Genomic DNA, 25624 nt, shown 5'->3' on the forward strand with positions numbered 1-25624 from the left:
AGGCAGGAGTAAAAAAAAAATGATTTCACAACTGTATGTTTGAATGTCTCTCTCCTGGAATTGATCTAAAGAGGATTTTGTAAGGAGCTTTGGGTGAGTTTTTTCCATCATTAACAAATCCATTTTTTTCCACTACAAAAAAAGGCAAAAATCCAAAGACACATAAATTCCCATTATTACTCAGATGACACTGACCTGCTGTGAGCTCATTCATATGACAAGAAGATATGACCTTTCAGGTAGGAGCTATGCATTCTTCCGTCCATTTGCAGAAAAAAAAAAGGAATAGAAAGGATCCTTTTCAGGGTGACATTTTTTTAGAAGAAAACTAGAAAAGAAAAATGTATCTCCATGGGGCGCCTGGGTGGCTCAGTCGGTTGAGCGTCCGACTCCCGCTTGGGTCATGATCTCATGGTCTGTGAGTTCGAGCCCCGTGTCAGGCTCTGTGCTGACAGCTTGGAGCCTAGAGCCTGTTTCAGATTCTGTGTCTCCCTCTCTCTCTGACCCTCCCTCGTTCATGCTCTGTCTCTCTCTGTCTCAAAAAATAAATAAACGTTAAAATTTTTTTTAATGTATCTCTTCATTTATTTCTCAATGAAAGTCTGGGCCTGAGGTAGGAACTAAAAAAAATCAAAATGAGGTCTGTCACCCATTAGCCATTTAAGAGCAGCGAAGCAAGAAAAGGAGAGCAGGGAAGAAGAATATGGACCTTGGGGATTGGGGCATACACATTTTTACATAGGGAAAGGAAAGCAGAGTCAATGCCACCAGAAAATAATTCTAGCTTTGCTTGCCTCACCACAGGTGCTCAAGAATACATGCATTTTTTAATGTTGCTTAACAGGAACCTCTCTTCCAAGTTTCATAAAAACCTTTGGTGGACATCCTATAATTCCTCAAACCAGAATCTGGGGCTAATTCAGAAGAATGATTTGATAGTGAAGGCAGTTTTTCAGCATCCAGAGGTTTGACCGTGAGTAAATCAAATTATAATTATCCAATGTTCCTTTGGACATTGACAGCTCTAGGCAAACTCAGAAGGTTTTCACCCTTGGCACCCTTTTTCTGTGCTTCCCCTCTCTGAGACCCTTAAAGTTCAATATTCTAGAAACCATCCCCAAATTCATGCCAAATTCCGGATTTAGAAACAATCTAATAGCAGCCATTTACAACTTATTGTGAATTTGAATAAATGCATTCCCTCTTTCTAAGGGTTGCTTGAGGTTTGAACTATAATTTTTAAATGAAATGGCTAACCCTCTGTTAAAGGGATAATAAATAGCAGCAAAGAGATAAGAGGTTTTGGATGGTGGTGTCCCTGAAATCATGTGGAGTGGATATTTCACTGACTGAATCTCTATAATAACCACACTTTCTATTTTTTGAGCACTTACTATGTGCCAGGAAGTATACTAAGTGCCCTACCTGGATCATCTCACAACCACCTTGATAAGTAACTTATTTTTTACCCCCGTTTTGCAGATGAGAATATTGAGGATTCAAGAAAAAAATAAGTAATTTGTCTAAGGTCAATAGCTATTAAGTGGCAAAGATTTGAGTGGAACTTAAATTTGTCTTATTCCAAAATCTATACTCTTAGTCACTATAATGCTATGCTTGCCTTTGGATTTACAGGCAGATTAGTGATGTCAGTCTTGACAACAGAGTAGAATAGAAGCAGTTGCACTGGCTCAATAAGACTTGCTCATATTAGTTAGAGCCTGAATTTATGGTACACTGTCTATCTGGACGATGTTAATGACAATCAGAATTCTTAGGTTTACCTATAAAAATTAGCTAGTACATACCAAAGGAAGTCTGGATTATGCCACCTCATGTCCCTGCCAACTTCAATTTCAACCTTAAATATTTGTATCTTATTTTGTTCATAACTCCTCATTTTAATTTCTTCTCTGTCAATCAGCTAAGATTCTAACTTTGAGTCTCAGTTTAAATGGCTGTCATTCCCCTGTTAACTTTTTGAAATTCTATGCTTGTCTCCCCCTCAGGGTTGCTGTAAGAGACAATTAATATATATAATATGAACTCCCTACCACAATGGTTTTGGGGACTTTTCAGGACTTTAAGGATTCTATATTGATGATAGTAAAAACTTAAAATACCAAAATGGCTCTAAGTAATGTTGCAAGTAGAATATTAGGCTCTGTGCCTACATTTCTGGCATAGGTATGTTAATCTCTAAAAGATCCTAGATGATTAATATTAAGCTCCTGGAAGAAGTACCTTTTTCTAAATCAAACAAAATTGCAAATATCACTTATTTAATAGACAGCAAATTCCTCATCCATAGATTCTGTCCCCAAGGATCATATGTCATTTATTTTAGATAATTTTTATTTAAGACAAATTAAAGAGAAATGAGTCACTTACAGGTGCTGTAGATGGATAAACAAAAGCAAAAGATGAAGACATTGGTCCAACATGCTTTGAACACCTATGTCACAATGCTCTTTGTTCAGTGATGCACTTACTTCTTGGTATAAAAACTATCAAAGATGGAATGGGATGGGACACTATAACAGTAAAAAATGTTTGTTCCTTCATCTTCACCATGCAAATGTAATCGTTTGAATGGTGACTAGGCCCATTTGATAAGCTATAATTTTGAGCTAAATAGCTCTTAAATATAGAAGACTTCCCATCTTCCAACAGTACAATGCTCATTCCTTGACTCATCATCTTGCAGAAAGGAAGCAAAACACACCTCTAACTGCTTCAGGTAATCAAGAGGAATTAAGTCCAAAGCAAAAGAAAGACAGGCAGTCTGGCAGGCAAGGCTACAGCCTGGGAACAGGTACCTTCAGACTGTCAACATACAATGCTGATAGAAACAACTGCCACCCACTTTACTACCACTGGAACTGGAGAGCATAATGAATTATACCAACTACAGAAGCAACTTTTTCTGGCATTTTAATTACTGGAACATTACAGATTAATCACATAAACTTTAATGGCAAGTTATTCATTTTCCTTCATGAGGAGAAACACCATACTAATGGAGGCCTTAAAGTGGATTGTGTCTCTTTGAAAATTGTATTTTAAATCAAAGATCCAAAGCAGATATGAACACTTTCTTTTTGTTTAAGTAGGCTACATGCCCAACATGGGGCTTGAACTTACAACCCTGAGACTAAGAGTTGCACACTCTACCAAATGAGCCAGCCAGGTGCCCCAAAAGCAAATACCTTTATGAGTCTCTAATTAGCATAACAAAGAAAACACCAAAAGGTTAATAAGAGATGGTTAGCTTGGAATGGTTTCTTGGTACCAGCTCCAGCAGCTCAGTGTGTTTGCAGACTCATTAGCTGCATAGACTGATTATCAGCTGAATTCAGGAAGTGCTCATTTGCTGTGTTAGCAAAAGGTTAGTGTGATTCAATACACCTACCCTGCAGCTAACTAGGGCCCTATAGTAAAGTACTGTTTTCTGTAGTCAAAGGAGGAAGGTTTTCTTTGCCTTCAACTACAGTTGACATCAATTATAAATCTTAAAGTGTTTGGTGAAGCTCTGAGAGACATAATGAAACCTTGTAAGTTGACAGTTGGCACAAAGTTCTGGCTCCAGGTCTTAGCAATCCACTTTGTACACAGAAACTGTATTTCTGAATTTTCATTTTGCCATTCAGCAAAATCATTCAGTCTAGGGAAACCCAGATTTAATAGGCTACTCACAAATAATCATTCAACTTCTAAAATGTACAGTTTGATGGGCAGTGAGTCAAGCAAAATAATTTGCACTTTGGGCTTCACTCTGGACTTTGCCATTGATTTGGGTTTTGACATTAATAAAGTTTTCAAACTTTGGTACATCTGTTCCTCTTCCAGAAAAAAAATGGAACAGATATTTATATGAAGCATGTCTCTGGGATAAAATGGCTCCTTAAATTAAAAGGACTAAATTTTCAGAGTTTGGGAAGATGGCAGATTAGGAGGACCCTGAGTTCACTCGGTCCCACATTTTCAACTAGATATCACCCATATCCAAGTCAATAAACTGGATAGTGAGCCAAAGACTGGCAGAACAAACTCTACAACTAGATATAGAGAAGAAGCTGCATCTGAAAAGTTAGTAAAGTCAGAAAGGCAGAGGGAGGCTGTCTGCAGGAGAGAAGAGGCCCTGCACTCAGAGAGAGCCAAGAAACTGGCCCTCATACCAGGGAGTTCACACAGAGAATACTAATCCCCAAAGCATTTGCCTTTAAAAACCAAAGGGGCTGAATTCCTTGAGCTTGTAAAACCTGTGGGGTTTCTAACCTGGAGCTTTGGAGGACAGCAAACTCAGCAATGGGAGAGCCTAAAGGGCTGGTAATAGCTGTTCACTGCCATTAAAGAGATAGCAGCCTGCTCAGAGAGGCAACATAAAAACTATAGTTTACACAATTCCAGGGCAAACAAGAGACAGATCTATTCATACTGATTTCTGAGCATGTTGGGGGACTGTGAAAACACAGGAGCTGGCAGGAGACATTTTCCTTCCCCATCCCCAGAATAAGGACAGAGACACCTGCCCCAGGCAGGGCTGTACAGACACTTGCTACCTATCTAGCAGTGTACCATGCCCATGAGTTCTCCTGAGAACTTGCCCACTCTAAGCCTGCTGGCCTCGGCCCAGGGATCAGGACAAATTTTGTTAAAGCTAAGAATTCACCCCACCAGCTGCCTGGTGCACAGCTGCCACCAAGTGAGGTGCACATCCACAGTGCCATGCTTACCTGTGCATCCACAGCCATCCTTGTGTGTCTGGCCCAACCACACACCCCCAGCGGCTGCCACATTCCACTCCCAGCCAGGTGCCCACAGGTGTTGTCTCACACCATATCAAGTCACGCGCCCCAGGCAACCTTCACATAATGGGCACAGACACCAGGTGCACAGCTGAGGCCATGCTCCATGCTCAGTTCAGCCACAGCCCTGGGCCAAACCACCACACTGTGCCTAGTGGTGTGCCCCCAGCCAGTGTCACATACTGTGCCTAGCCTCATGCCCCTGGCTGCCCTGACACCTAGCACCCAGCCACCACAGCACTTCAGAGAATCTAACATACAACTACTGGTCCAGCACACACTTTGCTAACACTGCTGCCCTGCTCTCAAGCTCCCTGATAAGCACGCTCCCCTAGAGCTGGCCTGCTTGGGTCTCACTGACACCACAGACAGCAAGCAACCCCACAACAGGCAGAGAGTTAGTGCAGGTAACCAATGGCAATGAAAAGTGACTCAGACACAATGGCAGGACATAAGCAACACACATAAGATACTCTCCTGAAGTGGCAGGTTCTGGTGAACAGGGTACACTGCACTGAAGGGCACTTCAGGACCTCTTCTTCATAAAGTCACCACTTTCAAGAGCAGAAGACAGAGCTGACTTTCTTAAAACAGAGAAATAAAGACAGGCAGACAAAATGAGACAGAGAAATTTATTCCAAATGAAAGAAGAGGGCAAGACCATAGCCAGATCTAAGAGAAACAGATATAAGTAACATGCCTGATAGAGAATTTAAAGCAGTGATCATAAGGATATTCATTGGACTTCAGAAAAGAGTGGAAGACATGAGTAAGACTCAACACAGAGATAAGGAATAACATAGTAGAGATAAAGAGTACAATAAATGAAAGGAAAAACATGCTTGATGGAATGAACACCAGGATGGAAGAAGTAGAGGAACAAATTAGTTACCTACAAGACAGAGTAATGGAAAGTAATCAAGCAGAACAAAAAAAGAGAAAAAAGAATTATGCAAAATGAGAATGCACTTAGAGGACTCACTGACTCCCATCAAACATAAAAAAAATTCATATTATAGGAGTCCCAGAAGAAGAATGAAAAGGGCAGAAATTTTATTTGAAGAAATAATAGCTGAAAATGATCCTAATATGCAGAAGGAAACAGATATCCAGATCCAGGAGGCACAAAGAACTCTCATCAAAATCAACAAAAGCAGATTGACACCAAGACATATTATAATTAAATTTGAAAAATATATTGATAAGGAAAAAATTATAAAAGCAGCAAGACAAAAAAGTCATTAACTTATAAAGGAAAATCCATAAGGTTAGCAGGAAATTTTTCAAGAGAAATTTTGTAAGCCAGAAGTGAGGAGCATCATATGTTCAAAGGGCTGAATGGGAAAAATATACAGCAAAGAATACTTTATCCAACAAGGCTGTCATTCAGAATAGGAGAGATAAGGAGTTTCCCAGACACACTAAAACTAAAGGAGTTCATGACCACTAAACCAGCTCTGCAAGAAATATTAAGAGGGAAAATCTGAGTGGAAAGTAGAGACCAAAAGTGACAGTACACAGGTAGAAAACATGAAAGTAGTAAAGATGAATAATCCTATAAAACAACTGTCAAGGAATTCACAAAAAAAAGGATATAAAACATAATAACATATACCAAAAACATGGGGAAGAGAGGAGAAAAGAATGGGTTCAAACTTAAATGACCATAAACTTAATAAAGACTGCTATATATAGAAGAGTTTATACATAAACCTAATGGTAACTATATATCAAAAACCACTAATAAATATGCAATGAATAAAAAGAAATAAATCTGAATATGTCACTAAAAAATCAATAAAACATGAAAGAAAGATAGGAAAAGGTCAGAGAAAATCTTCAGAAACAACCACAAAACACGTAATAAAATAGCAATAAATATATATCTGTCAATGATTAAATGTAAATGGACTAAGTGCTCCAATCAAAAGAAAATGGAATATTACTTAGCCATCAAAAAGAATAAAATTTTGCCATTTGAAATGACATAAATGAGATAGAGAGTATTATGCTGAATGAAATAAATCAGTTAGAGAAAGACAAATACCATATGATTTTACGTATATGTGGAATTTAAGAAACAAAACAAATGAACATAGTGGGTAAGAAAAGAGAGGCAAACCAAGAAATAAATCTTAACTATGGAGAATGAACTGAGGGTTATTGGAGGGGAGGGGACTGGGGGATGGGTTAAACAGGTGATGGGTGTTAAGCAGGACACTTGTTGAGATGAGCACTGGGTGCTGTATATAAGTGATGAATCACGACATTTTACACCTGAAACAAATATTACACTGTATTTTTTTTTAATTTTTATAAATGTTTATTTCTGAGAGACAGAGTGCAAGCAGGGGAGGGCAGACAGAGAGGGAGACACAGAATCTGAAGCAGGCTCCAGGCTCTGAGCTGTCAGCATAGAGCCTGATGCGGAGCTTGAACCCACAAACTGTGGGATCATGACCTGAGCTGAAGTCAGACATTCAACCAACTGAGCCACCCAGGCACCCCTACACTGTATGTTAAGTAACTGTAACTTAAGTGAAAATTTGGAGAAAGGGGGGAAAAAAAGATATGTTACCATAATGGATTAAAATAAGACACACCTATATGCTGCCTACAAGAGACTTATTTTAGACCTAAAGACACCTGCAGATTGAAGATAAATGCAGAGAAACATTTATCATGCAAATGGATGTCAAAAGAATGCTGGTGTATCAATACTAATAAAGGACAAAATAGACTTTAAAAGAAAAACTGTAAGAGACAAAGAAGGACACTATAAAACAACAAAGGGGGCAATCCAACAAAAGGATACAATTATAAATATTTATGCACCCAACATAAGAGCACTCAAATACATACAACAGTTAATAACAAACATAAAGGAATTGATTTATATTAGCACAATAATACTCATGGACTTTAATGCCCCACTTACATCAATGGAGAGATCATCTAAACAGAACATCAATAAGGAAACAATGGATTTGAATGACACACTGAAAAACATGGATTTAACATATATATTCAGAACATTCCATCTTAAAACAGCAGAATACACATTCTTTTCAAGTACACATGGAACATTCTCCAGAATAGATCACATATTAGCCCACAAAACAAACCTCAACAAATTCAAGATCAAAATCAGACTGTGCAAATTTTCTGACCACAAAACTATAAAACTACAAATCAACCACAAATACATGGAAGCTAAACAACACGCTACTAAACAATGAATGGGTCAAACAGGAAATCAAAAAAGAAATAAAAAAGTACATGGAAACAAATGCAAATGAAAACACAATAGTCCAAGATATCTGGGATGCAGCAAAAGCAATTCTAAGAGGGAAGTTTATAGCAATACAGGCTTAACTCAAGAAGCCGGAAAATTTTCAAACAAACAACCTAACCTAGCACCTAAAGGAGCTAGAAAAAGAACAACAAACAAAACATAAAACTAGCAGAAGAAAAGAAATGATAATGATTAGAGTAGAAATACATTATATAGAATCTTTATTTTTTTTAATTTTTTAACATATATTTATTTTGGAGAGACAGAGACTGACAGGGAATGGGCAGGGGAGGGGCAGAGAGAGAGGGAGACACAGAATCCGAAGTAAGTTCCAGGCTCTGAGCCATCAGCACAGAGCCTGACACAGGGCTCAAACCCATGAACTGTGATATCACTACTTGAGCCGAAGTTGGACGCTTGACCAACTGAGCCACCCAAGCGCCCCATGATACAGAATCTTAAAAAAAAAAAAACAAAAAAACAAAAAAAAAAATAGAACAGATCAGTGTAACCAGGAGCTGGATCTTTGAAAACATAAATAAAATTAATAATCCTCTAGCCACACTTATCAAGAAAAAGAGAAAGGACTCAAATAAATAAAATCACAAATGAGAAAGGAGAAATAACAACCAATACCACCAAAATACAAACAATTAGAAGAAAATATTATGAAAAAATATATGCCAACATTGGACAACCTAGAAGAAATGGATAAATTTCTAGAAACATATGAAATTCCAAAGCTGAAACAGGAGGAAATCAAAAAATTGAAAAGACTGAAAACCACCAAAGGAACTGCGGTAGTAATCAAAAAAGTCCCAACAAAGTCCAGGACCAGATGGCTTCACAGGCAAAGCATATGAAACATTTAAAGAAGAGTTAATACCTATTCTCAACCTAGTCCAAAAAAATAGAAAAGGAAGGAAAATTTTCAAATTCATTCTAGGAGGCCAGCATTATCCTGATACCAAAACCGGATAAAGCAACCACAAAGAGAACTATAAGCCAATATAACTGATGAACATAGATGCAAAAATACTCAAAAATATACTAGCACACCGAATTCAACAATAAATTAACAAAAATCATACACCATCATCCAGTGGGATTGATTCCTGGGAGGTAAGGATGGTTCAATATTTGCAAATCAATCAAGGTGATACATCATATCAAGAAGGGAAAGAATAGAAACCATATGATCATTTCAATAGTTGCAGAAACAACATTTGACAAAGTACAACATCCATTCATGATAAAAACCCTCAACAAAATAGATTTAGAGGGAACATACCTCAACATAATTAAGGCCTTATATTAAAACCCACAGCTAATATCATCCTTAATGGGAAAAAACTAAGAGCTTCTCCCCTAAGGTCAGGAGCAAGACAAGGATGTCCGCTCTCACCACTTTTATTCAACATGGTACTGGAAGTCTTAACCATAGTAATTAGACAACAAAAAGAAAGAAAAGGCATCAAATCAGTAGGGAAGTAGTAAAATTTTCACTATTTTCAGATGACATGATAATCTATAGAAAACCCAAAAGACTCCACCAAAAAACTGCTAGAACTGATACACGAATTCAGTAAAAGTCACAAGATACAAAATCAATGCACAGAAATCTGTTGCATTTCTATATACCAATAATGAAGCAGCAGAAAGATAAATTAAGGAATAAATCCCACTTACAATTACACCAAAACAATAAGACACCTAGGAATAAACCTAATAAAATAGGTGAACAATCTGTACTCTGAAAGCTATAAAAAACTGTTGAAAGAAACTGAAAAGGACACAAAGAAATGAAAAGACATTCCATGCTCGTGGATTGAAAGAACAAACATTATTAAAATTTCTATATTACCCAAAGCATTGCACACATTTAATATAATACCTGTCAATATACCAATAGCATTTCCCACAGAACTAGAACAAACAATACTAAAATTTGTATGGAACCACAAAAGACCCAGAATAGCAAAATAACCTTGAGAAAGAACAAAGCTGGAGGCATCACAATTCTGGACCTAAGGTTTTATTATGAAGCTGTAGTAATCAAAACAGTATGATACTGGCACAAAAACAAACACATAGATTAATAGAACAGAATAGGGTCACCTGGGTGTCTCGGTCAGTTGAGCATCCGACCGGCTCAGGTCATGATCTCACAGTTCATGAGTTTGAACCCCGCACCAGGCTCTGTGCTGACAGCCTGGAGCCTGAAGCCTACTTTGGATTCTGTGTGTGTGTCTCTCTCTTCCCCTCTCCTGTGCGCTCTCTCTCTCTCTCTCTCTCTCTCTCAAAATAAACATTAAAATAAATAAACATTAAAATAAATAAAACAGAATAGAAAACCCAGAAATAACCCCACAATTATATGGTCAATTAATCTTCGACAAAGCAGGAAAGAATACCCAATGGGAAAAATACAGTCTCTTCAACAAATGGTGTTGGGAAAACTGGACAGCAATGTGCAAAAAAATGAAACTAGACCACTCTATTACAGCATACACAAAAATAAATTCAAAATGGAATAAAGACCTAAATTTGAGACCTGAAACCATAAAAATCTTAGAAGATAACACAGGCAGTAACTTCTTTGACACTGGCCATAGTCCAACTTTTTCTAGATATGTCTCCTGAGGCAAGGGAAACAAAAGCAAAAATAAACTATTGGGACTACATCAAAATAAAAAGCTTCTGCACAGCAAAGGAAACAACAAAACTAAAAGGCATCCTACAGAATGGGAGAAGATATTTGCAAATTATATATCTGATAAGGGGTTAGTATCCAAAATATATGAAGAACTTACAAAACTCAACACTAAAAGAAACAAATAACCCAATTAAAAATTTGGCAGCAAACCTGAACAGACATTTCTCCAAAGAAGGCACCCAGATGGCCAATAGACACATGAAAAGATGCTCATCATCACCTATCATCAGGGAAATACAAGTTAAAACTACAATGCAATCTTACCTCACACCTTCCAGAATGGCTAAAATCAAAAACACAAGAAACAACAGGTGTTAGCGAGGATGAGAAAAAGGAACACTTGTACACTGTTGGTTGGAATGCAAACTGGCGTAGCCACTGTGGAAAATAGTTTAGAGGTGCCTCAAAAACTTAGAAATAGAACTACCTTACAAGCCAGCAATTGCACTACTGGCTATTTACTCAATGAATACAAAAACACTAATTCAAAGGGATACATGCACCCTTATACTTACAGCAGTATTATTTACAATAGCCAAGATATGGAAGCAGCCCAAGTGTCCAATGATTGATGAATATATAAAGAAGATGTGGTACATATATACAACAGAATATTATTCAGCCATAAAGAAGAATGAAGTCTTGCCACTTGCAATGATATGCATGGAGTTAGTATAATGCTAAGCAAAATAAGTCAGAATAGACAAATACCATATGATTTCACTCATATGTAGAACTGAAGAAACAAAAAAAATAAGCCAAGGAAAAAAATGGGAGAGAGAGAGAGTCAAAGAAAGAGACAGACTTTTAATTATAGAGAACAGGGGCACCTGAGTGGCTCAGTTAGTTGAGTGTCTGACTTCAGCTCAGGTCATGATCTCACAGTTCTTGATCTCACATGAGCTTGAGCTCCGCATTGGGCTCTGTGCTGCCAGCTCAGAGCCTGGAGCCTGCTTCGAATTCTGTGTGTCTCTCTCTCTCTCTCTGCCCCACCCCCACTCATGCTCTATCCCTCTCTCTCTCTCAAAAATAAACATTAAAAATTTTTAAAATAATAATAACTATAGAGAACAATGTGATGGTTACCAGAGGGGAGGTGGTGGGGAGATGAGTGATGGGGATTAAGGAGTGCACTTCTCCTGATGAGCACCAGGTGATGTATGGAATTGTTGAATTATTTTCTTGTACACCTGAAACAATATTTATAACACTGTATGTCAACTGGAATTAAAATAATGACTAAAAAAGTAAAATAAATAAAAGGACTAAATTTTCTACCTAGTGATAATAATAATAATAATAGTTCTCCAAGTTTAAAATAGTACATGTTTGCATATGAATAGTGGTTCAACTTCTGGCTTTGGTTTATCAACAGTGGGAAACCTGACTCTTAAATGCTGGAGGTATTTTTTTTTCAATGAACTAATTTTTAAATTAAATTAAAATCAAAAACCATTATTTTGGTTCACCTCCCAGATTAGAGCAACTGACAGCCTCATTAATGACTAAAAACAGCAGGTGGTGATGCCTTGGAACAGTTTGACCAGTCTAAATATCTTGGAACCTAAACCATTCCTCTTGTCCATGTATTAAAATGAGGAAGATTCTATGGTTCACATAGGTTGTAAACTCCACACAGGGTAAAAAAGGAGGGAAGAAAGCAAGTGGTCAAACATCTATTATCATCCAAGCTAAAAATAGAAAGGAGAGACTATATCAGGTTAAAGGTAAAGAAAGTGGCCTTATACAAATTGGAAAACATACCTCTGGTACTGTCTGTAAGTGTGCAAACTCATGGCTGCAAAACTGCCTAGCTGAAATCATTTAAGGCTACCAAGTTTTTCCAGGTGATAACAGCAGTGTTTGTTTACAGATATCTGTTTAAAATGGCAATGTAATAAGTTATGCTTTTATTTAAAGCAAGGTACAGTGGCAATCCTGCATGACTTGGAGTCTAGGTACTGGACCACAAATTAGAAAGAACCTAAGGCTTAGCTAACTGGGATAGGAGAAGATAAATAAGGTTTTAAGGTTCTAATTTCCACCAAATTGAAAATATTTCTGTTAGACAAAGACAAGAACCTAAAGTGTCTCATTTACCATTGAAATGGATGTTACTAAAGTTTAAAAGAACTTATGATAAAATGGCATCGTCTATTACTTCAGATTTAACAGCTTGCAACTTTGTTGTCTATACTATTATAAAGAATAATGGAGAAGAACTATTATTTCCAATTACCAGGAACCCTCAAAAAACAAAATGCCTCTCAAGAGGCCACCTCAAAAAGACAAAACTTTGAATGAGTTCAGCCACAAAGAGTTTGTTTTCAAATAAACTCCTTTGGCCACTTCTGGATTTAGTGCCTTTCAAATTACCTCTGCCACAAGAAGGACAGATTCCATAAGAGACTCCTAAAAACTGAGAACAAACTGAGGGTTTACGGGGGGTGGGAGGGAGGGGAAGGTGGTGATGGGTATTGAGGAAGGCACCTGTTGGGATGAGCACTGGGTGTTGTGTGGAAACCAATTTGACAATAAATTTCATAATAAAAAAAATTACCTCTGCCACATACCATCTCACAAATTCCTCCATCTACGAAGTAGATCTTAGATCTGCACATTTTTGAGTGATGTTCAGGGTTCACCATAAAACCTAAAATCCCACAATACCCTTCTGACTTTGTCATCTGCACACAAATTTCCAGCCCCAAAGGATTTGCTCCAAAACAATTCTAGATACTGGTATCTCACTGATAATCTCTTTCACCCAAGTTATGGGGAACTGCTTTGTATTCTCTCTACATGGCAGAAAAAATTGGTTAATGGGACTCCATTCTGCCCAGTTGCAAAAATATCTTCTCTGTATACCCTCCCTGAGCTGTGTGTAAATATCTAAAAAACAACTTTTCTGATGGCCCTAAGGGCCAGCTCAAACATTTTCCAGTCTAGAGCTTGGTGATTTTTCCACACTTGGAAATTTATTGGGGATAAGCCATGTAGGAAAAGAAACTGAAAAGACTTGCTTGTCAAAAAAAAAAAAAAACTGCAAGTAGATATGTCAAATGACCTTTTCTTGGCCCAAAGTAAACAGGCAATCACCCATCTAGTAAAGACTGAGACCAAAAATACCTGAGACTAAGACATAAAACTCTGGATGATCAAAAGCATCTATGATAAGAGAGGAAACACATCTCACAAGTATTTTTCCCAAAAAGTAAATAAATAACACATGATTTTAGTATTCTTGAAATTGCTTTTTAAATTATGACTTGACTTGATTCTCAATATTTATTTCATAATAAAGGGGTTAAGGAAAAATGAACAGAAAAAAATCTTCATAAATATTTAAATGACAAGTTTAGATTTATGTTTTCCCATCCTGATGGAGTTTATGATTCTTAGCCATCTTATGACAGGACAGAAATGATGTTAAATAGATAGGAAGACCCAAAGAAAATAATGGTTTTGACAGTTCAATGGACTTTTTTGAGTATGTGAAGCAACCCATATGATCTAGTCTGATAAAACAACTTGATTTGTTTCTCATCTCTTACCCTATTAGCAGTATGCCTACTTATCATGGCCTATGTAACTATTGTCTTATCATAAAGCAATTGGAGAAGATATTTGCAAATTAAATATCTGATTAAGGGTTAGTATCCAAACTACATAAAGAACTTAATAAAGTCAACACCCAAAAAACAAACAACCCAGTTAAGAAATGGGTAGAAGACATGAATAGACATTTTCCCAAAGAAGACATTCAGATGGACAACAGACACATGAAAAGATGCTCAACATCACTCATCATCAGGGAAATATAAATCAAAACTGCAATGAGACATCACCTCACACCTGTCAGAATGGCTAAAATTAACAACTCGGGAAACAACAGATGTTCCTGAGGATATGGAGAAAGGGGAACCCTCTTACACTGTTGGTGGGAATGCAAACTGGTGCAGCCACTCTGGAAAACAGTATGGAGGTTCCTCAAAAAGCTAAAAATAGAACTACCCTATGACCCAGCAATTGCACTACTAGGTATTTACCCAAAGGATATAAAAATACATATTTGAAGGAGCACATGCAACCCAATGTTTATAGCAGCATTATCAACAATAGCCAAACTATATAAGGAGCCCAAATGTCCATCGACTGATGAATAGATAAAGAATGTATGGTATTTGGACACCTAAGTGGCTCAGTCAGTTAAGCGTCCAACTTTGGCTCAGGTCATGGTCTCACAGTTAGTGAGTTCCAGCCCCACATAGGGCTCTCTGCTGTCAGTGCAGAGCCTGCTTCGGATCCTATGTCTCCCTCCCTCTTTGTCCCTTCCCTGCTTGCTATCTCTTTCTCTCTCTCTCTCTCTCTCTCTCTCTCTCTCTCTCTCTCTCTCTCTCTCTCTCCCCTCTCTCAAAAATAAGGAAACATTTAAAAACAGAATATGTGCTGTATACACACACACACACACACATACACACACACAGGAATATTATTCAGCCATCAAAAAGAATGAAATTGTGCCATTTGCAACGATGTGGATGGAGCTAGAGTGTATTATGCTAAGCAAAATATGATTTCACTCATATGTGGCATTTAAGAAACAAAACAGATGAACGTATGAGAAGGGAAAAAAGAGAGAGAGGGAGAAGCAAACCATAAGAGACTCTTAACTATAGAGAACAAACTGAGGGTTGATGGAGGAATGTGGGTGGAGGTGGGTCAAATAGATGATGGGTATTAAGGAGTGCACTTATTGTGATGAGCACTGGGTGTTATATGTAAGTGATGAATCACTAAATTCTACACCGGAAACCAATTTTATCATATATGTTAACTAGCTAGAATTTAAATAAAAACTTGAAAAAAAAACAAAGCAATTAGAAAACATTCACCTGGCAAGTCACTCAAATAGAGCATATTTTTATCTAGCATACTATACCAGGGCCTGGCTTCCAGTATTCCTCCAAAGGGATCCCATTACACCAAAGTGTCCTTTGAAATGTATTTTGCTTTGTAGCTCAAGTATTCTTAATTTATTCACTGATCCTACTTGGTCTATTCCATACTGGACTATTTGCGCTTTTGGGCCATGAACTCCTAGAGAATGAAATTCTTAATTGTTCAGTGTGCTTCCTTTATATAATTTCCATCCTTCAATGCTTTCCAAGTGCTTAGAAATATAGAAATCCTTAGCAGTAACCAGTCAAGAAAGCCCCTGGCATTTATTCTCTTGATGAATAATGAATCTCTCTCCACAGGTAATTATTAATAATAATAAATTTTAAAGTAGACATTGAATATGAGACAACTAAAAGTTCCAAGAGGATCAGGAAAAAAAAATTATTGAAAAAGAGGGAGCATAGTGTTTCTATTTCAAAGCAGATGAAGAGAACTGGCCTAAAAGAAATCTCTGACCAAAAGTCCCATGCCAAAATAATGCTAACAAACAACGGCTAACAGCATGAATGTTTCCATTAGTTAGGGACAACTTTTTATTCCAGTGACTGTCTTGCCAATAAAATGTAAATAATGCTTTGAAAGGAGTCCAATTATCTGGTGCAGCAATGTAGTTGAAATAACAAAAGCAATCACCTGTCCTTCGATTCCTACCTGCCCAGGCAGTGCTGAGACTGAAAATGTATAAAAATTGCTGGACATCAGAGGAAAAGGGAGACTGAGCATTGAATACCACTGAGTGCCTCTAAACCAACAAGGTTGGGGGCCTGGGTGGCTCAGTCGGTTGAGCGTCCAACTTGGGCTCAGGTCATGATCTCACAGTTTGTGAGTTCGAGCCCTGCATTGGGCTCTGTGCTGACGGTTCAGAGCCTGGAGCCTGCTTCTGATTCTGTGTCTCCCTCTCTCTCTGCCTCTCTCCCACTAGCACTCTGTCTCTCAAAAATAAATAAACATTAAATAAAATTTAAACCAGCAGGTAACTGGGCATGTCAGACATTAGACCTACCATCTTATAATGACATTAGCTACAAGTGAGCAAGAAGTTCAGCCTCAGAGCAGATATATTTAAAAAGAAAATGTTTACCGTTGTGACATTGTTCAAGTTAGGACACCAAATAAGAGTCTTTCATGATATTCTTATTAAAAATAAGACCTCAATTGCAATAATCTCCTTTTATTGGTTCTTCTTCTTTGTTGACACAATAGTAATAAGGTTTTTAATGGTACCTGGCTCTATTCATATGATGATTTCTTTTTTTTTTTTTTTCAACGTTTATTTATTTTTGGGACAGAGAGAGACAGAGCATGAACGGGGGAGGGGCAGAGAGAGAGGGAGACACAGAATCAGAAACAGGCTCCAGGCTCTGAGCCATCAGCCCAGAGCCTGACGCGGGGCTCGAACTCACTGACCGCGAGATCGTGACCTGGCTGAAGTCGGACGCTTAACCGACTGCGCCACCCAGGCGCCCCTCATATGATGATTTCTAAAATCAGGAAGTTACTCATCATTGAGCTGACATTGGTCACTTCAGTAAACCCCAGATCAGCAAAGCTAAAAAGATGAGAACTTTCACAGTTAATAACAGCAGTAATTGACACATTCGATTCCCAGAGCCAGGCACACAGTGGGCACTGAAAAATACTGTTGAATGCATGGATAAATGATAAATAACTATGCATGCATTGTTCCTACCTGGAATTAGACTACTGTATACCTGGGACAAGATGAAAACAGCTGAAAGTCACATATACAGATTCACTATATGTGTGTGTGTGTGTGTGTGTGTGTGTATACATTCACTATATATGTATATATGTATGTATATATACATTCACTATATATGTGTATATATATATATATATATATATACATTCCATTTTTCAAGTTATTAAACATTTCACCTGGTATATACATGCATGAGGCTGAAGACATTTTTAAAAGATTCTATATGAGGAAAACTGGGGGAGAAATAATCACATGAATTGCAAAACAGTATATCTAGCCTCAAAGATGCTAATTCAGGTCCAGGGGGATCTATTCAACCTCTTTGTTGAAGTAAATATAAAACTTTCTAACAGTAAATGCTATTCTGATAAAATGTAATTTTCAATTACTCTATGAACATCTGGTCCATGCTACCATTTCTGGAGCCCAGAAGCACACTACTTTGCAATGTCACAAAATATTCTCCATTGATAACTCCTTATTTTACCAAGAGATTAATTGAAATGAGTGTTTGGAAATCTAGTGAGGTGAGAGATGAGTCAGGGGGATAGGTAAGAGGATAAGGAAGGGATATTCACTCACTAAATCATAATTTCATTAGAATAACTAAAGGAAATAAAATTACAAATTGCTGGTAGAGTGTTGGAAGTATAAACATCTTAATACACCTGTGATTGAAACTAGAATATGCATAGTATGAAGCCTACAGAATATTTTCATGGCTAATTTATAATAGCAGTTGCATTGGGCACAGATCAAGTTCTTCAAATCCATGTTTTACACAACAAATATATTAAATGATACTCAGGTGATGAGCTACCAAATAAACAAGTTTAGTAAAATTCGGAAGGATTTACACTTTCAAAAATAAAGCAATCATTATATTGCATTTGGATGCAATTGGATATAAAAGCAGATAGATGTTATTGTGAGTTACTGTACATTGCTTCCATTCGGTATCAATTAGCAGGGGAGGGAATATTAGTGTTGTAGTGAACTCTAAGTTAAGTGCACATTAGAGCAATTAGAGTCATCTTTTCAGTTGGTGAATTTATAATCAGTAATTAAAATCATAAAGTAAGAGAGATTGAGTATGATTTGAAACAAATTAGTTGAGCTTGGGACTAGTATGTATAGTTCTAGGACATGATTCCCATAAACCTCAATTTCATATCAGGACTACATATTTAAGTAAGCATAATGGTATATCCAAGTCATCACAAACAGCCATGCAAAGAAGCATGGAAGAGACAGAATCCTAGTAACCCCAGCACTACTCAATCCAGAAATAACTTTGAGAGGAAGAGATTCAAACCCAGTGATAGCCCTAATTGTGCAACAAACCCATGAACCTTTAGCACCTCTGACCTCTCTTCTGGTCAATTACTCTTCTTAGAGATTCTCTGCAGCAATTTTCCATAAGGCAAAATTCTTGGCCCTGCCAGAAGTTAATTTTACCAAATAACTCAAATTCAGAAAGAAAAGGCATTGGTTAAAATATTTGAGTGTGACCCCCAAGCTCAGCACCAAATCACCTCAAGAACTAAATCAGGTAGTAAAATATCTGAGTGACAACACTTAATTGTTCTCAAGGCACTTAGAGAGGTATAGAGAGATAGCATTCCAAAAAGTGCTATATGTGAGTAGAAAGTACAGGATAAAGAAGTCTCCATCACCTTCTTTTCTGGTAATCCATGACACTGAGAGCTGCATTACTGGGGACAAGCTGAGACATATTAATTCAAGGGCACTCAGATGATAAATGAATTTGTAATTCAGTCACCTGGCAACAAGGAAATTCAGCTCAGCCAGTTCATCAACAAACTGACCTGGTCTTAGGCATGTTGAGAGTGATACCAGGCTTGATAATAATCCAGAAAGTAGTAATTCCTATCATTTCTTCTTATCCCCACCCTGACCCAGCTCATGGATGTACCAGGTTGGGGCAATCAAAATATAATCCAAACGCAAGTGGCTAAACTCTGGGCTTTGCCCTTTGGGTGCAAAAGTCTTCCATAAATTCTTTCCTTGGTTGAATACAGTGATTCTGGGTTCCCATCCCTAGGAATGGCCTCAAAGATGGGTTGCTGAAAATTAAGGGATTTGGGCCTTTCTTCTTAAAATCATGAAGCACCTTTGACATTCACACTGAGCATTCTTTTGCTATAGCAGTTAAAAGAACAAAACCCAAAGAGGCTTTTGGCAGTGTGAAGAAGCACATGGCCCAGATGTCTGGAAATATGGAGAACAAATACAATTTTTACCTTTTCCTCAAATTCTGGCAACACAATAGCTCACTGAACAACCCATTCCTTCTCAAGGAAAAAGTTAACAGATGCATAAAATTATCTTTATTTTAGGGGCACCTGGGTGGCTCAGTAGGTTAAGCATTCGAGTCTTGATTTCAGCTCAGGTCATGATCTCACAGTTTGTAGGTTCAAGCCCCACTTGGGGCTCTCTTGAATCGCTTGGGATTCTCTGCCTCTCTCTGGGCCTTTTCCCCACTCACGCTGCCTCTCTCTCTCAAAATAAATAAATAACCTTAAAAATGTATCTTTATTTTAAAAATCCTAAAAGTCCCCATAAATCATGTGTCCACATATACGCAAAGAAAAATGCTCACTAAATTCTACTCCTGAAACCAATATTGCATTGTATCTTAACTAATTTTAAATAATAAAAAAATTAAAGAAAGATGCTGTACTAATATAAAAGTTAGAAAACACAGAAAACTACAATCATGAAATCCAAGGTAAGCCAAAACAAAGGTATAAGGTACACTCTATTGGGTGTATTTGGCCCAACTTTGGAGTGGTTCTAACAGGACCAGAAGAAATATTATCAGGATTAGAGTTAGTTGGACAAGGTTATTATAACCCTTATTCTCCAGAGACATCTACTCAAACCTTAAGAATAGTTCAGCTTTGGATTTCAGGGCACATGGGTTTGAGATGCTTATCACAGTATTAATGAACCAAAGAGATCTGGGAATATTTTTTTTCCCTCAAGGAATCTTTGAGACTTTCAGTATAGGTCAGAGTTTAGAGAAAATTTCATTTTCCCTCATGACCTTTCTAAATCAGTAGTCCTCAGAAGTGACAATAACATATTGCCCTGGAATTAATATACCTAGAACTATTCTAGTTAGAATAGTCACAAGATCAGGCATACATGGTAAATTTGCTCAGTGATTGTCTTTCTTTTTTTTTTTTATTTTTTTAACCTTTATTTATTTTTGAGACAGAGAGAGACAGAGCACGAACGGGGAGGGTCAGAGAGAGGGAGACACAGAATCTGAAACAGGCTCCAGGCTCTGAGCTGTGAGCACAGAGCCTGATGCAGGGCTCGAACTCACTGACTGCGAGATCACGACCTGAGCCGAAGTCAGATGCTTAACCGACTGAGCCACACAGGCGCCCCAGTGATTGTCTTTCAACTACTGTACCTCAGGATAAAATGAGAAACATGTGAATCCAGGATTGAGATAATAAAATGCTATAAAATGTTAATTGTTGAAATTGTTGCTGTTGCTTGAGGTAGCAATAACTGAGGTGACACAATTTATGTGGCTAGCCTAGAGTTGATTTAAGATATAACAATTAAGTATTATTATGGAAAGCTCAGAAGTACTGGGATATCACAAGTTAGAACCTGAGATGTAAGCAAGACTGGAATTCCCTCTGTACCTAAAGTGTAATGACTCAACCAAATTGAAAAAAAACAAACTCTAGACACTGCTGGAATGATGGGAAAAAATTAAGATATATACATGCAAATTGAATATTGAGGGGAAAAAAATTCCTGAAGGTATTGTTAAAATGGAATAGCAGAAAGTGTCTGTGTGCACACGCATGAGTGTGTGATCATCTTATATGCAGAAGAGTCTTGGAATAATGTCACACATTTGCTTTAGAATACTCTCATTATTATACAATTTGCACACCATATATATACAATACATCCCATTTGTAAGAAACACTCCCTCAGAAAAACTAAAATAGTCCACTGATACTGTTTTTCTAGAAAAATGCGACAAAAAAATTAAAACAGATGTTGTTCTGGCCAGGGATAAACTGAAAATTAATTATGGCTATTTCCTGTTCTGCATTCACTTCATCTTTAAAAAGCATCCAACTAAAAGCCTTTGTGACATAAATGAAAAAGCACTTTTTTGAGACACAAGACTAGTAACTGATACATACCAGTCTGTATGCTGTAACACACTACTAATCCTCTGAGAATTAAACAGTCTCTGTTTCAGTTATATAAATGTTTAATTTTTTCATCTTTAATCTTAGTAAGGTTGCCCAGAAACTATATTATTTCTGTGGATGTCACCACTCACCAATTAGGGAAGACACCAATGCACAATCAGTAGTGAGCTCTATATATTATAGACTTTGACACTTGAGTCTGCTGGGGAGGGGATGGATTAGACAATTTAATAGACTCTACAGTGACTAACTTTTTTTTCTATGAAAAACATTTTATTTTGTGAATTGTGCAATTTTTTTCCTTTGGATTCATTTATAAGACCAAAACAAAAGCATTTAATGATGTTTACAGTGAAATGAAATAGCTGAAGACCAGCACATAATCACCATATTTTGTTTCCTCATCTTTAAGTCTTTTAGCAGTGGGGCTTCCAGCTGAGCTTGTGTCTAGCTTTTCCCAAGACACAGCCAAGCATTCTGAAGCTTCACTGAGCCTCAACACCAAGATGAATTCATAGTTCTTAATTGAAAAAGACAGGCTGTTTGCCTAGCATGTTTGCATCAGTAAAACATTTAAAATGATATTTGTGCCCAAGCCCATCTGAACATTCTGCCTTAGCTGAACTCTGCTAATGTTTTTATACCCCGGTTTCTGCCTAGTACAGTTTTAAATAGCTCCTCTTGCTAAACCATGTGTGGCTGAATTCACGAAAATAGACTCTTCTTCATACGTGAGAATACCATTCCTGACATTTGCTTTGAGGTGTTTCTCACATGCACAGAATGCTACTTTGAGTCAGCCATACTTTCTTACCCTGGTCTGTCCTATGATCAATGACATATATTTGTGTGGTAGCTAGAGGGATTTGGCATTGCAGCCCCACAGGCAAAATGGGAAGTTTGGTACTTTCTATCCTTGGTAAAGGGTATGCAATCTGTGGTCAGAGAACAGAGTCTCTCTCTGGGTAAATTTAACCAGCCTGATATGGAAATAAAACCCACCACTTTGGTCTCATTAGTGCTATGTTCTGTGCGACTCAACTGATCAATTAAAGTTCATGTACTAAAGCAAAAAGAGGCATTTTTCCTGGTGAGAAGGCATCTGCTCACTTTCTATGTGCTCAGTGCATTTATTATTGAAGAGAATGTATACAATATGTACATGTAGTCAGCTATGAGGGTGAAGTAGACTGGTTAGGTGTTAGGACACCTCAAAACTATATAGATGATACTCAGGCATGAGCACAGTGTACACCTTGACAACACACTCATTACAGTAAAGTAGAACAATGTACCTACAAACATGCTGAGTTCTTTGGGATCTGTGGCTGCAAATTACATCCAACCAACCCTTACCATGGTCAGGCATCTGAGATCCCATGGACGTCACACTGGTGTTCAGCACATCATTGACAGCAGTATCACAGTATAGGCTCCGCTGGACATCATGTTCACTGTCAGTCTGGTCGCTCTCCTCATGACCACTATCCTTCAGACTGTTGCCCTCTAAGTCCTTGAAGGTGGAGCTGCTGGGTTGAAGAAAGAATGATAATTTACAACTGTGATAAATCTGTTTTGTAAAATCTTTCAGAGGCAAGATGATATCAGCTCTGTGGTGAGGCCAACAGTGACTGGATTGTTCAAAAGAGTAGAAAGAGGAATTTTCTGTTTAAAGATAATTTCTGTTTAACACTGCAGAGAGGTTCCCACTATTGGAGGCTGATGCAGCTAATACTTTCATTCACTTATCTTCAATGTATTACTACTACAGGCAAGGTGGAAGAAGGTACAAATCTGAAACCACCACTTGCAAAGAATATCACCATTTCAAAAGATTTTCTCTCTTCTTATAGAATCAAAGTAAAATAATAACTAATGTTTACTGAGCGATTACTATACATAAGGCACTATTCTAAATGCTTGACGTGAATTAACTTTTTTAATCATTACAACTATATGAGAGAAAGGTACCATTAATATTCCCACTTACAGATGAAAGATCAGAAGCACGTGGAAGTTAAGTAACTTGCATACAACTGATGAAAATTTAGTAAGACCAAACCCAGGACAGGCAGTCTAGCTCCAGAGCCTGGACCCTTAACCACTATGTATGCTGCTTCTCCAAAGATGTCTACTAATCAACTGTAAAATGAAAGTGGCAGAAATTGAGGTAGTGCAATTAAAATAGAAATCATGATCAGAGAACTCAGGTGAGTTTTAACAGAGAAAGTCAGACAGACAAATTCAAACGCAAAGAGGAGAAGCAGGGGCTGAGAAGAGAAGAGCCTTGGTGCATGCACAGTAAGATGAAAGAGAACCAGAGAGTGAGCTCTAATAATATTGTGGGTGTAGTTATGGTAAGAATATGAAAACTTTCAGCTGAAGAGTTTATGGGCCAATTTTTCTTGTATTTGTTAAATCAATCCACCATACAATGCACTAAACATACTATCCATACTATCCAACATAGAGAATAATACATAATGTATATCCATAGAGGCCTCCACCTGCAATTTCTAATATTTTGTAAGTTCTGACAGAATCTGAAGATGTGCAACACCATGCGCCATAAATTATGCATCTGAAATACCTAGTAAATGGTGAATCCATTCCCCAGTCAATGAGGAAGTAGCAAAGGCATACTCAAGGAAATGTGTTGTTGTCTCGACAAGGGAGAGTGTCATGCTTTTGAATTAGGACAAGTCCCAACAGACCTATTGTACCTCTGAAAAGGGAGGTGGTGTACCATCTCTGTGGAGATGATAGTGCAAACTTGTTTGCCGTGCTCAACCTTGAACATCCACCAGCCTGACTCTCTGAGGCTTTGATAAGAACATTGAGTACATATTATGAAGAGCTATGCAATGGACACAATAGATACATTGTCATTCTCTACATTGGTCAAAAGGAATCACAGCAGATTTTTAACATATGACCAACCTAGATATAGAATGCTTGCTGCCCTGAGTATGAAAGGGTAAAGATCAAAAGGCCAATAACTGGAAAGCCATAATTATAATAAAATGAAGAGCAGGAGAGAGTAAAGCATTGACCTCTTTTCTAATTATTTTCAGAAAGGATCACTGAGCATCACCTGTATTAAAACTAAAATCATTAAATAGGTCAACTCACTTAGCTCCTCCAAATTATGTCATGCAGCTATGCAGCCCTGTGGACCTACCAGCATGTAGTTCTATTAAAAAACCAATCATCTTATATTTCCTTTATGGTCAAGAAGACCAACTGGAAACACAGGCTTTACAACGTGTAGCCATTTCTAGCTTTATGGCACAGATGTTGGGGCTTCCTGTAAATACTAATCCCACAGCCTAAACAGATTCAAACTTTATCTTTTATAAAAAAAAAATTGGTCCTGCCCACATGAATTCCTGCATCTCAGAAGAAAGGAAATGACCTGTCTGAATCATATGTTCTTATAACAAATATTAATTTTTTGACCTGCATCTCTGGTATCTGGAGCACAGGAAAATTTCCTTAATTCACAACAAAAAATTGCTACTTTAAGCCAGAAACTTCAATCCTGAATTGAGTGCATTTCAGCAGTTGCCAAAACATGCTTAGGACATACGTTGAAGAGGAATATAAGGACAATGCAATTAACCACCCCTTAGACCAAGGTTTCTCAACCTTGGTACTATTGATATTTTGTTGTCTATGGCTGTCCAGCGCATTGTAGGATGTTTAGCAGCATCCCTGTCTTCTACCCATTAGATGCTAGTAGTGCCTCTCCCAAAATTTACAACCAAAATGGTCTCCATACATTGCTAAATCACCCTCAGTTGACAAACACTGTTTACACTCTTTAAAACGCTATTCCTGTGGCATGTTAGATTGCCAGACTGTAGAGGAAAGAGCACTGTCATTAGAACAATCCGTACTCTGCCA

General features: G+C 37.6%; 1 protein-coding gene across 3 annotated transcripts in view; it reads right to left on the minus strand.

The window, feature by feature from the left end:
- Nucleotides 1-25624, minus strand: part of PCDH19 (protocadherin 19) — a 150427-nt gene that overhangs the window by 20957 nt on the left and 103846 nt on the right. For 2 of the 3 annotated variants that reach the window (XM_047075704.1, XM_047075703.1), the window contains one exon: nucleotides 23075-23247. In XM_047075704.1, the coding sequence (XP_046931660.1) occupies nucleotides 23075-23247 (173 nt within the window). The remainder of the gene's footprint in view (nucleotides 1-23074; nucleotides 23248-25624) is intronic. The other variant, XM_047075705.1, reaches the window with a different exon arrangement.

Source organism: Lynx rufus, unplaced genomic scaffold (genome assembly GCF_022079265.1).
Source record: "Lynx rufus isolate CCGP_SWC_20201006 ecotype Redwood Valley unplaced genomic scaffold, mLynRuf1.p SCAF_14, whole genome shotgun sequence".
Taxonomy (NCBI): domain Eukaryota; kingdom Metazoa; phylum Chordata; class Mammalia; order Carnivora; family Felidae; genus Lynx; species Lynx rufus.